Source organism: Parambassis ranga, chromosome 10, assembly GCF_900634625.1.
Source record: "Parambassis ranga chromosome 10, fParRan2.1, whole genome shotgun sequence".
In the NCBI taxonomy this organism is placed as follows: domain Eukaryota; kingdom Metazoa; phylum Chordata; class Actinopteri; family Ambassidae; genus Parambassis; species Parambassis ranga.
Genome location: NC_041031.1, coordinates 12,125,553 through 12,141,747, shown reverse-complemented (window position 1 = coordinate 12,141,747; position 16,195 = coordinate 12,125,553). Strand labels below are relative to the sequence as shown.

General features: G+C 42.1%; 2 protein-coding genes across 22 annotated transcripts in view; both read right to left on the bottom strand.

The window, feature by feature from the left end:
* Positions 1 to 16,195, bottom strand: part of LOC114442521 (protocadherin gamma-C5-like) — a 214,004-nt gene that overhangs the window by 80,394 nt on the left and 117,415 nt on the right. Inside the window, exon 1 of one of the 21 annotated variants that reach the window (XM_028416166.1) lies at positions 3,114 to 5,513. The exons of the other annotated variants lie outside the window; for them this stretch is intronic. Within the exon in view, the coding sequence (XP_028271967.1) occupies positions 3,114 to 5,510 (2,397 nt within the window). The 5' untranslated portion in view covers positions 5,511 to 5,513. Of the gene's footprint in view, positions 1 to 3,113; positions 5,514 to 16,195 lie in introns of those variants that run through there. 21 annotated transcript variants of the gene reach the window in all.
* Positions 645 to 16,117, bottom strand: LOC114442531 (protocadherin beta-16-like). Its single transcript, XM_028416207.1, has 3 exons — positions 13,727 to 16,117; positions 2,767 to 2,779; positions 645 to 794 (listed from the first exon to the last, which is right to left on the bottom strand). Exons 1-3 carry the CDS (start codon positions 16,109 to 16,111, stop codon positions 775 to 777), a joined length of 2,418 nt encoding a protein of 805 aa, XP_028272008.1. The 5' UTR covers positions 16,112 to 16,117; the 3' UTR covers positions 645 to 774.

The window sequence follows — 16,195 nt, the reverse complement described above, 5'->3', positions numbered from 1 at the left end:
TTTGGTAATAAATGTGCTGAAAAAAAAGGTTGTTTTAGAAAATGTTCATATGTATAGATATGTGGCTAAACAGAAAATAAAAGAAAACATTAAATAGAATGCAATGTAGTTAGTTTTAACCTAACAGATTCATTTCAAACATAAAATACAGCCCTGGGATATTTCATGAGACTGACCTCTAGAGGAGAGTCTGGTTCATCCAGGATGCTCTTCTCACTCTGTATTCGCTGCATCGTTCCTGTAGAACTGGGGTCCATTATCAGCACGTTCTGACTACCAGCTCTGCCGAACTTACAGTCACTATTTCTGGAGTCAGTCGTCTTCCACACTTCGTAATTGTACACGTGTGGGAGAGTCCCTGTCCCCAAAGTGTCTGAGTAACGTGGAGGATAATATGGAATCACAGGGAGGTTGGAGTGATACAAGATGCGAGACTGTCTCCATCTGTAGATTTTCACTGATATAATGACCACTAAACACGTGATGAAGAGGAAGGAAACTACAGCCAGAGCCAACACTAAGTAAAAAGTCAGGTTGTCATTGTACTCCCTGTCCTGTGTAAAGTCAGTGTACTCCGACAGCACTTCAGGGAAGCTGTCCGCCACCGCCACGTTAACAATGACTGTAGCTGAACGAGGGGGCTGCCCGTTGTCCTCCACTATAACAGTCAGTCTCTGTTTCTTTGCGTCTTTATCAGTGACTTGGCGGATAGTTCTGATTTCTCCATTCTGTAAGCCCACTTCAAACAGCGCCCTGTCTGTGGCTTTCTGCAGTTTATAGGAGAGCCAGGCATTCTGTCCAGAGTCCACATCAACAGCCACCACTTTAGTCACCAGATAGCCCACATCTGCTGAACGAGGAACCATCTCAGCCACCAGAGAGCCACCAGTCTGGACTGGATACAGAACCTGAGGGGGGTTGTCGTTCTGGTCTTGAATCAGTATTTTCACTGTCACGTTGCTACTGAGTGGAGGAGAGCCTCCATCCTGCGCTTTGACGCGGAACTGGAAGTGTCTGATCTGTTCGTAGTCAAAAGAGCGCACTGCGTGGATGACTCCACTATCAGCACTAACGGACACATATGAGGAGACTGGCACTCCGTTGACAGAAGAGTCCTCCAGTATGTAAGAAACACGTGCATTCTGGTTCCAGTCAGCGTCTCTGGCTCTCACTGTGAATACAGAGAGACCTGGTGTGTTGTTTTCTACAATGTAGGCCTCATATGAGCTCCTCTCAAAGACAGGCGCGTTGTCATTCACATCTGAGATCTGTAAGGTGAGAGTGACGCTGCTGGAGAGGGAGGGCACTCCCTCATCAGAACAGGTCACTGTGATATTATACTCAGATGCAGTCTCTCTGTCCAATTCACTGTCTGTCACTAAGCTATAGAAATCGTTTGATGAAGTTGTAATACTAAATGGTATGTTATCATTAATCACACAGTTAACTTGACCGTTATTATTTGAATCTGGGTCGAGGACACTGAACATAACTATAACTGTATTATGCGGAGAGTTTTCTGGGACTGAATGAGATTTGGATAGTACACTGATCACAGGATGATTGTCGTTAATATCAATGACATCAACCATAATCTTACTGGAGTCAGAAAGTCCACCACTGTCCTTAGCTTCAATATCAATTTGATAATATTTGGCTTTTTCAAAATCAATTTCACCAACTAATATTACCTGACCGTTCTCGTTTATTGTAAATACATCAGACACACTGTCCATATTAGTCGAGACGGAATAAGAAACTTCCCCATTTGTTCCTTTATCTGCATCAGAAGCTCTCACTATTGTCACTGTTGTTCCTTTTTGAGAATTTTCCGCGATGGCTGCCTTATAAAGTGACTGCGTAAAAACAGGAGCGTTATCATTTGCATCAAGTACGGTCACATATATCTTTACTGTACCAGACATCTGAGGGTCTCCCCCATCAACAGCTGTTAACAACAATGATATTTGTTCCTCTTTCTCTCGGTCTAGCTGCTTATGCAAAATCATTTCGACTTTTTTATTTCCATCTGACTGGCTTTCCATCTTCAGGATAAAATTATCTGTAGGCTTCAAGCTGTAATTTTTCAGGCCATTGATGCCAATGTCTGCATCAATCGCTCTTTCTAACACAAATTTAGACCCCGTAACTGCAGATTCGCTGATTTCAAAACGTTTCTCGTCATTTTTAAAAATGGGGCTGTTGTCGTTGATGTCGGTAATCTCTACTGTTATTCGAAACAGCTCCATTGGGTTTTCTAAAATAATCTGCAAATGTAACGCACAAGGCGTCGTCTGCCTGCAGAGCGACTCTCTATCGATCCTCTCTTTAACGAGGAGGACTCCTCTTTCCTTACTTAGCTCAATGTATTCTGCACTGTCCCCAGTAAATATACGAGCTTTACCTGACTTCAGTCTTTTCACATCTAAACCCAAATCACGAGCTATGTTACCTACTACAGATCCTTTGGCCATTTCCTCTGGAATAGAGTAGCTAACATGACCTAGAACTGAACCGAGGGAGAAAACCGTGATGAAAAACAGTACTTGCCGTCCCATTGTTCTATCCATTGCTTAGACTACGACATAAAAAGGCAAACGCTCGAAATCACGGTACAAAAAAATATATGTCCTTGTGGTTTAAGGAAAAAAAATCATACAATCCAGAAGGATTAAATAAAATCGTTTCAGCTTAACACATCCGTGTATATTTCTGTCCGTGAAGGGTGCTACCTCTCCATTCGTATCTTAAAAATAATGACATTACGTGGGAGGATTTGCTTTAAATGCTGCCTACAACTGCTACACGTTGACCAACAGCGGCCCATAGAGTTCAAACAGCAAAACTACAATAAAGGTAATGCTGGATAAAATGCTTCATTAATGTTTATCAGTGGTGTAAGGAAACCAAGAACCTTATCAAAATTGCATGAAATTCAATTAGACACAATAAAAGGCCTGATAGAATAGAGGGAAAAAAAGAGAAATAAATAATACATATGAACAAGGATTGGAAAAGAACCACCTACTGCCTCTGTCCAATGTGCTGAAAATTTGTTGTGAGCCCAAGCTTAAATGTGAAAGTCTGATATGAAAAAAATGAATCATTCTAACCTCTAGAGGAGAGTAGTCTGGTTCATCCAGGATGCTCTTCTCACTGTGTATTCGCTGCATCGTTCCTGTAGAACTGGGGTCCATTATCAGCACGTTCTGACTACCAGCTCTGCCGAACTTACAGTCACTCTTTCTGGAGTCAGTCGTCCTGCACACCTCGTAATTGTACACATGAGGGAGAGTCCCTGTCCCCAAAGTGTCTGAGTAACGTGGAGGATAATATGGAATCACAGGAAGGTTGGAGTGATACAGGATGCGAGACTGTCTCCATCTGTAGATTTTCACTGATATAATGACCACTAAACACGTGATGAAGAGGAAGGAAACTACAGCCAGAGCCAACACTAAGTAAAAAGTCAGGTTGTCATTGTACTCCTTGTCCTGTGTAAAGTCAGTGTACTCCGACAGCACTTCAGGGAAGCTGTCCGCCACCGCCACGTTAACAATGACTGTAGCTGAACGAGGGGGCTGCCCGTTGTCCTCCACTATAACAGTCAGTCTCTGTTTCTTTGCGTCTTTATCAGTGACTTGGCGGATAGTTCTGATTTCTCCATTCTGTAAGCCCACTTCAAACAGCGCCCTGTCTGTGGCTTTCTGCAGTTTATAGGAGAGCCAGGCATTCTGTCCAGAGTCCACATCCACAGCCACCACTTTAGTCACCAGATAGCCCACATCTGCTGAACGAGGCACCATCTCAGCCACCAGAGAGCCACCAGTCTGGACTGGATACAGAACCTGAGGGGGGTTGTCGTTCTGGTCCTGAATCAGTATTTTCACGGTCACGTTGCTACTGAGTGGAGGAGAGCCTCCATCCTGCGCTTTGACGCGGAACTGGAAGTCTTTGATCTGCTCGTAGTCAAAACAGCGCACTGCGTGGATGACTCCACTATCAGCACTAACGGACACATATGAAGAGACTGGCACTCCGTTAACAGAGGAGTCCTCCAGTATGTAAGAAACACGCGCATTCTGGTTCCAGTCAGCGTCTCTGGCTTTCACTGTGAATACAGAGAGACCTGGTGTGTTGTTTTCTACAATGTAGGCCTCATATGAGCTCCCCTCAAAAACAGGCGCGTTGTCATTTACGTCTGAGATCTGTAAGGTGAGAGTGACGCTGCTGGAGAGGGAGGGCACTCCCTCATCAGAGCAGGTCACTGTGATATTATACTCAGATGCGGTCTCTCTGTCCAAATCACTGTCTGTCACTAAGCTATGAAAATTATTTGTCGATTTTAAAATAAATGGTACATTTTCGCTCATCGCACACTGCACTTTTCCATTTTCTCCAGAATCTCTATCCTCTATGCTTATCATTGTAACGACTGTACCGAGTTTGGCATTCTCTGATATTACACTTGATTTTGACATTATGCTAATATCAGGTTTGTTGTCATTTACATCTTGAATTTCAACAACTAATTTAGACGAATCTGTGAGTCCTCCCTCATCGCTGGCAAGTAAATTTAATTGATAGTTTCGCGACTCTTCAAAATCAACACCTCCACTTAATATTATATCGCCATTTTCCTCATTTATCTCAAAAACCTTGCTATTATCATCTGCTACATTGGTAATTGAATACGATATTTTACTATTGGACCCTTGATCTGCATCTGAGGCTGTAACTGTAGCAATAACGGTTCCTTTAGGTGAATTCTCAGTGACTGTAGCTTTGTATGTTTGCTGTGTAAAAACAGGAGCATTATCATTAACGTCTAAAACTGTAACGACAATCAGCATTGTTCCTGACATCAGCGGCTCTCCTCCATCTACAGCCATCAACACCAGAGATATCTGCTCATGCGTCTCTCTATCTAAAGGTTTCTGTAACACCATCTCAACGTTTTTATTCCCATCCGGGTTACTTTGCAGATTTAGAGCAAAATTGTCTGCTGGCTTTAATTCGTATCCATGCACACTATTAATTCCAACATCGAGATCCACAGCCTTTTCCAGTACAAATTTTGACCCGACCACAGCAGACTCACTAATTTTAAATTTCATGTCACCCTTTTTAAAATGTGGTGCATTATCATTAATGTCTGTGATCTGAATTGTAACGGTGTAAAACTCCATCGGATTCTCTAAAATAATCTGAAAATGTAAAGCACACGGTGTCGTCTGTTTGCAGAGCGCTTCTCTGTCGATTCTCTCTTTGACAAGCAGAACTCCTCTTTGTCTGTTCAGCTCGACGTATTCGGCACTCTCTCGAGTATAAATTCGAGCTTTCCCAGAGGTCAAACGTTTTAATTCTAAACCTAAATCATGTGCTATATTTCCAACTAAGGATCCTTTGGTCAGTTCTTCCGGAATAGTGTAGCTGACCTGCCCGATCACCGAGCCGCAGAAGAGCAGAGAGACAAACAACAGCACTTGCCTCGTCATTGTTAAATCCATTTCTAGTGCAATTGAATGTGTTTACTTGCCATACAATTGCTACAGATCCATTAATAATCGAGCCTGGATATTCCACCCATGTGTTATAAGCTCAAATGTCGACGTCTCTTTTCCGAATAGTGTACATAACTGGAGAAACCTTTCTTTCCCGTCGCGTTGTTTCTTTATTATGTCGATGCTACATGGGAGGTGCTGCTATAAACCTACTTCCAGTCGTCTACACTCTAGTCAACAGCGGCCCTAAGAGTTCACATTAGATAACTGCAGACATCCATTAAAAGGAGGCTCGACGAGCTGTTGGAAACACATAATAAATTTGATGGAAGCTTTTCTGAACACAATATTCATATACATATATCGTAGACTACTTATATAAATGTATGGTTTTATGTTAATGAAGATTCTAAGTCATCCAGGTCAGTTTCATACAGAAGGTTGAAGCAAGGCATCTGGACTTAAAGAAAACGCTACAAGTCCAGATGCCTTGCGTCAACCTTCTGAATCGTTTGATATTTGTTGACTTCAACGTTGGAAAGCTAGATAGATATATGATGTCATTTTTAAAGAAATCAGCAAAGCATGGATTGATATACAATAAAAAGTGTTAAAACTAGTTACTATAAAATCTAAATAATGTACCACCACACCTTATTAAAATCAGCAAGTAGAGGTAAAAAAGGGAGAAAAGAGGTCCCACTGTCCAAGGTCCTGAAACTGCCAAAGTGAGATGAACAACCCATATCATTACAAAGGCCTTTTTAAAATAAACGAATCTACGTGCCAGGATAACACGCGTTTTTCTTTTATCAAACTCGTGCACAAAACAGAATATACAAGCAACCATGAACACCAAATTACCTGCAGTGTCTCGGCAAGATATCGACGCGAATTTAAAGGCAGAAAAAAGGGCTAACGCACATGAATGGAGAAAATGAATCTGTCAGACTTTTCAATAGTCAGAATGTAACACATGCAGTTGTGTATCTGTATCTGGACCAAGTTCAACAAACTGACAGGGAGATTCCTATTGCTTACAGGTCTAAATCAGACAGGTGCAATAGATTGTCAAGCCGACAAGAGGCGCTGTTTGAACATATTTAAGTTTAAGAAACACGTCAATGAGATTTTACCTTTGATTGGCTCAGTTATTACGGAACTAAAAAAGTAAAAATCAAAAACGGTTGATGTTGTGTAAACAATATAAAAGCCGTCCAACCTCTAGAGGAGAGTCTGGTTCATCCAGGATGCTCTGCTCACTCTGTATCCGCTGCATCGTTCCTGTGGAACTGGGGTCCATTATCAGCACGTTCTGACTACCACCTCTGCCGAACTTACAGTCACTCTTTCTGGAGTCAATCGTCCTGCACACCTCGTAATTGTACACGCGAGGGAGAGTCCCTGCCCCCAAAGTGTCTGAGTAACGTGGATATGGAATCACAGGGAGGTTGGAGTGATACAGGATGCGGGACTGTCTCCATCTGTAGATTTTCACTGATATAATGACCACTAAACACGTGATGAAGAGGAAGGAAACTACAGCCAGAGCCAACACTAAGTAAAAAGTCAGGTTGTCATTGTACTCCTTGTCCTGTGTAAAGTCAGTGTACTCCAACAGCACTTCAGGGAAGCTGTCCGCCACCGCCACGTTAACAATGACTGTAGCTGAACGAGACGGCTGCCCGTTGTCCTCCACTATAACAGTCAGTCTCTGTTTCTTTGCGTCTTTATCAGTGACTTGGCGGATAGTTCTGATTTCTCCATTCTGTAAGCCAACTTCAAACAGCGCCCTGTCTGTAGCTTTCTGCAGTTTATAGGAGAGCCAGGCATTCTGTCCAGAGTCCACATCAACAGCCACCACTTTAGTCACCAGATAGCCCACATCTGCTGAACGAGGCACCATCTCAGCCACCAGAGAGCCACCAGTCTGGACTGGATACAGAACCTGAGGGGGGTTGTCGTTCTGGTCCTGGATCAGTATTTTCACTGTCACGTTGCTACTGAGTGGAGGAGAGCCTCCATCCTGCGCTTTGACGAGGAACTGGAAGTCTTTGATCTGCTCGTAGTCAAAAGAGCGCACTGCGTGGATGACTCCACCATCAGCACTAACGGACACAAATGAGGAGACTGGCACTCCGTTAACAGAGGAGTCCTCCAGTATGTAAGAAACACGCGCATTCTGGTTCCAGTCAGCGTCTCTGGCTTTCACTGTGAATACAGAGAGACCTGGTGTGTTGTTTTCTACTATGTAGGCCTCATATGAGCTCCCCTCAAAGACAGGCGCGTTGTCATTCACATCTGAGATCTGTAAGGTGAGAGTGACGCTGCTGGAGAGGGAGGGCACTCCCTCATCAGAGCAGGTCATTGTGATATTATACTCAGATGCAGTCTCTCTGTCCAAATCACTGTCTGTCAGTAAACTATAAAAATTGCTGGATGATATTATTAAAGTGAAAGGGATGTTTTCGTCGATAAAGCATTTTACTTTCCCGTTCTGTCCTGAGTCCTTGTCTTCTATGTTTATCATTGTAACGACAGTATTGAGCTTAGCATCCTCTGCCACGACAGCAGACTTTGACATGATGGTAATTTCTGGCTTGTTATCATTTATATCTTGCACATCTACAATCAATTTGCAAAAATCTGTTAGTCCTCCATCATCACTAGCAAGTAAATTTATTTGATAGATTCGCGTCTCTTCGAAATCAACATTTCCAATTAAAGTAACGTCACCAGTTTCCTCATTCACTTCAAATATTTTTCTGATATCATCCATAGTATTTGTTATTGAATACGATATTTTACTATTGGACCCTTGATCTGCATCAGAGGCGGTAACTGTAGCAATAACTGTTCCTTTAGGCGAATTCTCAGTGACTGTAGCTTTATATGTTTGCTGTGTAAAAACAGGAGCATTATCATTAACGTCTAAAACTGTAACGACAATCAGCATTGTTCCTGACATCTGCGGCTCTCCTCCATCTACAGCCGTCAACACCAGAGATATCTGCTCTTGCTTCTCTCTATCCAAAGGCTTCTGTAACACCATTTGAACGTTTTTATTACCATCCGCGTTATTGTGCACTTTCACAGCAAAATTATCTGTTGATTTTAACTGGTAGCTTTTGAGACCGTTAATTCCTACATCGAGATCCACAGCCCTTTCTAGCACAAATATTGCCCCGATCATTGCAGACTCACTAATTTTAAATTTCATTTCACTTTTTTCAAAGGTTGGTGCGTTATCATTAATATCTGTGATCTGAACTGCAACGGTGTAAAATTCCATCGGATCCTCCAAAATAATCTGAAGATGTAAAGCACACGGCGTCGTCTGTTTGCAGAGCGCCTCTCTGTCGATTCTCTCTTTAACAAGGAGAACTCCTCTTTCTCTGTTAAGCTCGATGTATTCGTCGCTGTCTCGTGTAAAGATTCGCGCTTTACCAGATGCCAGACGTTTAGTTTGTAAACCTAAATCATTTGCTATATTTCCGACTAAGGATCCTTTGGTCATTTCTTCTGGAATAGTGTAGCTGACCTGCCCGATAACCGAGCCGAATCCAATCAGAGAGACAAACAACAGTATTTGCCTCGTCATTGTTCAATCTGTTTCTTCCTCAGTTCAATTTCGATGTATACATATCCCATCCAACTGTAACAGATCCAGTATTAATCCTTAAATTTGCGTCTGTATAATCCACACATGAGTTTTGAGCTCAAATGTCGGCGTATCTTTTCCAAATAATGTACATGACTGGAGAAGCCTTTTCCTGTCGTGTTCTTCTTTATTATGTCGATGTAATGTGGGCGGTGCTGCTGCAGCCCTACTGCCATTGGTATACACCGTGGTCAACAGCGGCCCTAAGAGTTCACTTTAGATAAGTGCAAATACCGAATAATAGGAGGCTCTGCACAGCTCTTAAAAACATAGAAAACTAGATAAAAGAGGCTCCAGATACGATTACAATCTAAACATGCTGCAGAATAAATTCCCTCAAGGTTGCATATTTATTTTTAGTCAATTTATAAGTAAATTTACCTTTACACAACTCAATCTTCATATGGAGTTATGTTTATAAGAAGGCAATTATAAAACAAAATGGCTGTAAGAAGTTGCTCTAAATTATTAATAAAGCACGCAGAGATGTGAGGAGACGTAAAATAGAATACAGATGGTGTGACTGTCCAAGGTTCTGAAACGGACAAAGTCTAACACACGGCCTTACACAAAAGACCTTTAAGAGTTTATACATTCATGTGCCAAAACAACACATCTAATATATGTGAACTGGAGACCTTAAATTATGCTATTATAGACATGCTGTCTACATTATGTTGAACAAACTGAATAGTGGAAAACAAAAATGTCAGGACGGAAGGAACTATGACACTACTCCTTTGGTCAATTATTAGAAATATGTATCTGTGTGTAAAACAAAGTTTATGATAAAAAAAAAACACTTTTGATTACCAGTCAAAAAAGTATGTTAAACAGAGGTTCAGAGAGCGAAAGGAAACATGCAATACATTGTTATTATGACGGAATAAAAATGCATGTGTAAAAAAACATTACTATTGATAAGAACAAACCATTTTAAAGCCGTCTAACCTCCAGAGGAGAGTCTGGTTCATCCAGGATGCTCTGCTCACTCTGTATCCGCTGCATCGTTCCTGTAGAACTGGGGTCCATTAGCAGCACGTTCTGACTACCAGCTCTGCCGAACTTACAGTCACTCTTTCTGGAGTCAGTCGTCCTGCACACCTCGTAATTGTACACATGAGGGAGAGTCCCTGTCCCCAAAGTGTCTGAGTAACGTGGAGGATAATATGGAATCACAGGAAGGTTGGAGTGATACAGGATGCGAGACTGTCTCCATCTGTAGATTTTCACTGATATAATGACCACTAAACACGTGATGAAGAGGAAGGAAACTACAGCCAGAGCCAACACTAAGTAAAAAGTCAGGTTGTCATTGTACTCCTTGTCCTGTGTAAAGTCAGTGTACTCCGACAGCACTTCAGGGAAGCTGTCCGCCACCGCCACGTTAACAATGACTGTAGCTGAACGAGGGGGCTGCCCGTTGTCCTCCACTATAACAGTCAGTCTCTGTTTCTTTGCGTCTTTATCAGTGACTTGGCGGATAGTTCTGATTTCTCCATTCTGTAAGCCCACTTCAAACAGCGCCCTGTCTGTGGCTTTCTGCAGTTTATAGGAGAGCCAGGCATTCTGTCCAGAGTCCACATCCACAGCCACCACTTTAGTCACCAGATAGCCCACATCTCCTGAACTAGGCACCATCTCAGCCAAGAGAGAGCCACCAGTCTGGATTGGATACAGAACCTGAGGGGGGTTGTCGTTCTGGTCCTTAATCAGTATTTTCACGGTCACGTTGCTACTGAGTGGAGGAGAGCCTCCATCCTGCGCTTTGACGCGGAACTGGAAGTCTTTGATCTGTTCGTAGTCAAAAGAGCGCACTGCGTGGATGACTCCACTATCATCACTAACGGACACATATGAGGAGACTGGCACTCCGTTAACAGAGGAGTCCTCCAGTATGTAAGAAACACGCGCATTCTGGTTCCAGTCAGCGTCTCTGGCTTTCACTGTGAATACAGAGAGACCTGGTGTGTTGTTTTCTAAAATGTAGGCCTCATATGAGCTCCTCTCAAAGACAGGCGCGTTGTCATTCACATCTGAGATCTGTAAGGTGAGAGTGACGCTGCTGGAGAGGGAGGGCACTCCCTCATCAGAGCAGGTCACTGTGATATTATACTCAGATGCAGTCTCTCTGTCCAAATCACTGTCTGTCACTAAGCTATGAAAATTATTTGTCGATTTTAAAAGAAATGGTACATATTCGCTCATCACACACTGCACTTTTCCATTTTCTCCAGAATCTCTATCCTCTATGCTTATCATTGTAACGACTGTACCGAGTTTGGCATTCTCTGATATTACACTTGATTTTGACATTATGCTAATATCAGGTTTGTTGTCATTTACATCTTGAATTTCAACAACTAATTTAGACGAATCTGTGAGTCCTCCCTCATCGCTCGCAAGTAAATTTAATTGATAGTTTCGCGACTCTTCAAAATCAACACCTCCACTTAATATTATATCGCCATTTTCCTCATTTATCTCAAAAACCTTGCTATTATCATCTGCTACATTGGTAATTGAATACGATATTTTACTATTGGACCCTTGATCTGCATCTGAGGCTGTAACTGTAGCAATAACGGTTCCTTTAGGTGAATTCTCAGTGACTGTAGCTTTGTATGTTTGCTGTGTAAAAACAGGAGCATTATCATTAGCATCTAAAACTGTAACGACAATCAGCATTGTTCCTGACATCAGCGGCTCTCCTCCATCTACAGCCGTCAACACCAGAGATATCTGCTCCTGCTTCTCTCTATCTAAAGGCTTCTGTAACACCATTTCAACGTTTTTATTCCCATCCGGGTTACTTTGCAGATTTAGAGCAAAATTGTCTGCTGGCTTTAATTCGTATCCATGCACACTATTAATTCCAACATCGAGATCCACAGCCTTTTCCAGTACAAATTTTGACCCGACCACAGCAGACTCACTAATTTTAAATTTCATGTCACCCTTTTTAAAATGTGGTGCATTATCATTAATGTCTGTGATCTGAATTGTAACGGTGTAAAACTCCATCGGATTCTCTAAAATAATCTGAAAATGTAAAGCACACGGTGTCGTCTGTTTGCAGAGCGCTTCTCTGTCGATTCTCTCTTTGACAAGGAGAACTCCTCTTTGTCTGTTCAGCTCGACGTATTCGGCACTCTCTCGAGTATAAATTCGCGCTTTACCAGAAGTCAAACGTTTTAATTCTAAACCTAAATCATGTGCTATATTTCCAACTAAGGATCCTTTGGTCAGTTCTTCCGGAATAGTGTAGCTGACCTGCCCGATCACCGAGCCGCAGAAGAGCAGAGAGACAAACAACAGCACTTGCCTCGTCGTTGTTAAATCCATTTCTAGTGCAATTGAATGTGTTTACTTGCCATACAATTGCTACAGATCCATTAATAATCGAGCCTGGATATTCCACCCATGTGTTATAAGCTCAAATGTCGACGTCTCTTTTGCGAATAGTGTACATAACTGGAGAAGCCTTTCTTTCCCGTGGTGTTGTTTCTTTATTGTGTCGATGCTACATGGGAGGTGCTGCTATAAACCTACTTCCAGTCGTCTACACTCTAGTCAACAGCGGCCCTAAGAGTTCACATTAGATAACTGCAGACATCCATTAAAAGGAGGCTCGACGAGCTGTTGGAAACACATAATAAATTTGATGGAAGCTTTTCTGAACACAATATTCATATAAATATATTGTAGACTACTTATACAAATGCATGGTTTTATGTTGATGAAGATTCTAAGTCATCCAGGTCAGTTTCATACAGAAGGTTGAAGCAAGGCATCTGGACTTAAAGAAAACTCTACAAGTCCAGATGCCTTGCGTCAACCATCTGAATCGTTTTATATTTGTTGACTTCAACGTTGGAAAGCTAGATAGATATATGATGTCATTTTTAAAGAAACCAGCAAAGCATGGATTGACATACAATAAAAAGTGTTAAAACTAGTTACTATAAAATCTAAATAATGTACCACCACACCTTATTAAAATCAGCAAGTAGAGGTAAAAAAGGGAGAAAAGAGGTCCCACTGTCCAAGATCCTGAAACTGCCAAAGTGAGATGAACAACCCATATCATTACAAAGGCCTTTTTAAAATAAACGAATCTACGTGCCAGGATAACACGCGTTTTTCTTTTATCAAACTCGTGCACAAAGCAGAAAATACAAGCAACCATGAACACCAAATTACCTGCAGTGTCTCGCCAAGATATCGACGTGAATTTAAAGGCAGAAAAAAGGGCTGACGCACATGAATGGAGAAAATGAATCTATCAGACTTTTCAATAGTCAGAATGTAACACATGCAGTTGTGTATCCGTATCTGGACCAAGTTCAACAACCGGACAGGGAGATTCCTATTGATTACAGGTCTAAATCAGACAGGTGCAATAGATTGTCAAGCCGACAAGAGGCGCTGCTCGAACATATTTAAGTTTAAGAAACACGTCAATGAGACTTTACCTTTGATTGGCTCAGTTATTACGGAACTAAAAAAGTAAAAATCAAAAACGGTTGATGTTGTGTAAACAATATAAAAGCCGTCCAACCTCTAGAGGAGAGTCTGGTTCATCCAGGATGCTCTTCTCACTCTGCATCCGCTGCATCGTTGCTGTAGAACTGCGGTCCATTATCAGCACGTTCTGACTACCAGCTCTGCCGAACTTACAGTCACTCTTTCTGGAGTCAGTCGTCCTGCACACCTCGTAATTGTACACGTGAGGGAGAGTCCCTGTCCCCAAAGTGTCTGAGTAACGTGGAGGATAATATGGAATCACAGGGAGGTTGGAATGATACAGGATGCGAGACTGTCTCCATCTGTAGATTTTCACCGATATAATGACCACTAAACACGTGATGAAGAGGAAGGAAACTACAGCCAGAGCCAACACTAAGTAAAAAGTCAGGTTGTCATTGTTCTCCTTGTCCTGTGTAAAGTCAGTGTACTCCGACAGCACTTCAGGGAAGCTGTCCGCCACCGCCACGTTAACAATGACTGTAGCTGAACGAGACGGCTGCCCATTGTCCTCCACTATAACAGTCAGTCTCTGTTTCTTTGCGTCTTTATCAGTGACTTGGCGGATAGTTCTGATTTCTCCATTCTGTAAGCCAACTTCAAACATCGCCCTGTCTGTGGCTTTCTGCAGTTTATAGGAGAGCCAGGCATTCTGTCCAGAGTCCACATCAACAGCCACCACTTTAGTCACCAGATAGCCCACATCTGCTGAACGAGGCACCATCTCAGCCAAGAGAGAGCCACCAGTCTGGACTGGATACAGAACCTGAGGGGGATTGTCGTTCTGGTCCTGGATCAGTATTTTCACTGTCACGTTGCTACTGAGTGGAGGAGAGCCTCCATCCTGCGCTTTGACGCGGAACTTGAAGTCTTTGATCTGTTCGTAGTCAAAAGAGCGCACCGCGTGAATGACTCCACTATCAGCACTAACGGACACATATGAGGAGACTGGCACTCCGTTAACAGAGGAGTCCTCCAGTATGTAAGAAACACGCGCATTCTGGTTCCAGTCAGCGTCTCTGGCTTTCACTGTGAATACAGAGAGACCTGGTGTGTTGTTTTCTAAAATGTAGGCCTCATATGAGCTCCTCTCAAAGACAGGTGCGTTGTCATTTACATCTGAGATCTGTAAGGTAAGAGTGACGCTGCTGAAGAGGGAGGGCACTCCTTCATCAGAGCACGTCACATTGATATTATACTCAGATGCAGTCTCTCTGTCCAAATCACTGTCTGTCACTAAACTAAAAAAATTGTTGGATGATGTTATTAAAGTGAAAGGGATGTTTTCGTCGATAAAACATTTTACTTTTCCGTTCTGTCCTGAGTCCTTGTCTTCTATGTTTATCATTGTAACGACAGTATTGAGCTTAGCATCCTCTGCTACAACAGCTGACTTTGACATTATGGTTATTTCTGGCTTGTTATCATTTATATCTTGCACATCTACAATCAATTTGCAAAGATCTGTTAGTCCTCCATCATCACTAGCAAGTAAATTTATTTGATAGATTCGCGTCTCTTCGAAATCAACATTTCCAATTAAAGTAACGCCCCCAGTTTCCTCATTCACTTCAAATATTTTCCTGATATCATCCATAGTATTTGTTATTGAATACGACATTTTACTATTGGACCCTTGATCTGCATCTGAGGCTGTAACTGTAGCAATAACTGTTCCTTTAGGTGAATTCTCGGTGACTGTAGCTTTATATGTTTGCTGGGTAAAAACAGGAGCATTATCATTAGCATCTAAAACTGTAACGACAATCAGCATTGTTCCTGACTTCTGCGGCTCTCCTCCATCTACAGCCGTCAACACCAGAGATATCTGCTCTTGTTTTTCTCTATCTAAAGGCTTCTGTAACACCATCTGAACGTTTTTATTCCCATCTGCGTTATTGTGCACTTTCACAGCAAAATTATCTGTTGGTTTTAACTGGTAGCTCTTGAGACCGTTAATTCCAACATCGAGATCCACAGCCCTTTCCAGCACAAATTTTGCCCCGATCATCGCAGACTCACTGATTTTGAATTTCTTTTCACTTTTTTCAAAGGTTGGTGCGTTATCATTAATGTCTGTGATCTGAACTGTAACGGTGTAAAATTCCATCGGATTTTCCAAAATAATTTGAAAATGTAAAGCACACGGCGTCGTCTGTTTGCAGAGCGCCTCTCTGTCGATTCTCTCTTTAACAAGGAGAACTCCTCTTTCTCTGTTCAGCTCGATGTATTCCTCGCTGTCTCGTGTAAAGATTCGCGCTTTACCAGATGACAGACGTTTAGTTTGTAAACCTAAATCATTTGCTATATTTCCGACTAAAGATCCTTTGGTCATTTCTTCTGGAATATTGTAGCTGACCTGCCCCATGATCGAGCCGAATCCAATAAGAGAGACAAACAACAGTATTTGCCCCGTCATTGTTCAATCTGTTTCTTCCTCAGTTGAATTTCGATGTATTCATATCCCATCCAACTGTAACAGCTCAAGTAATAATCCTTAAAT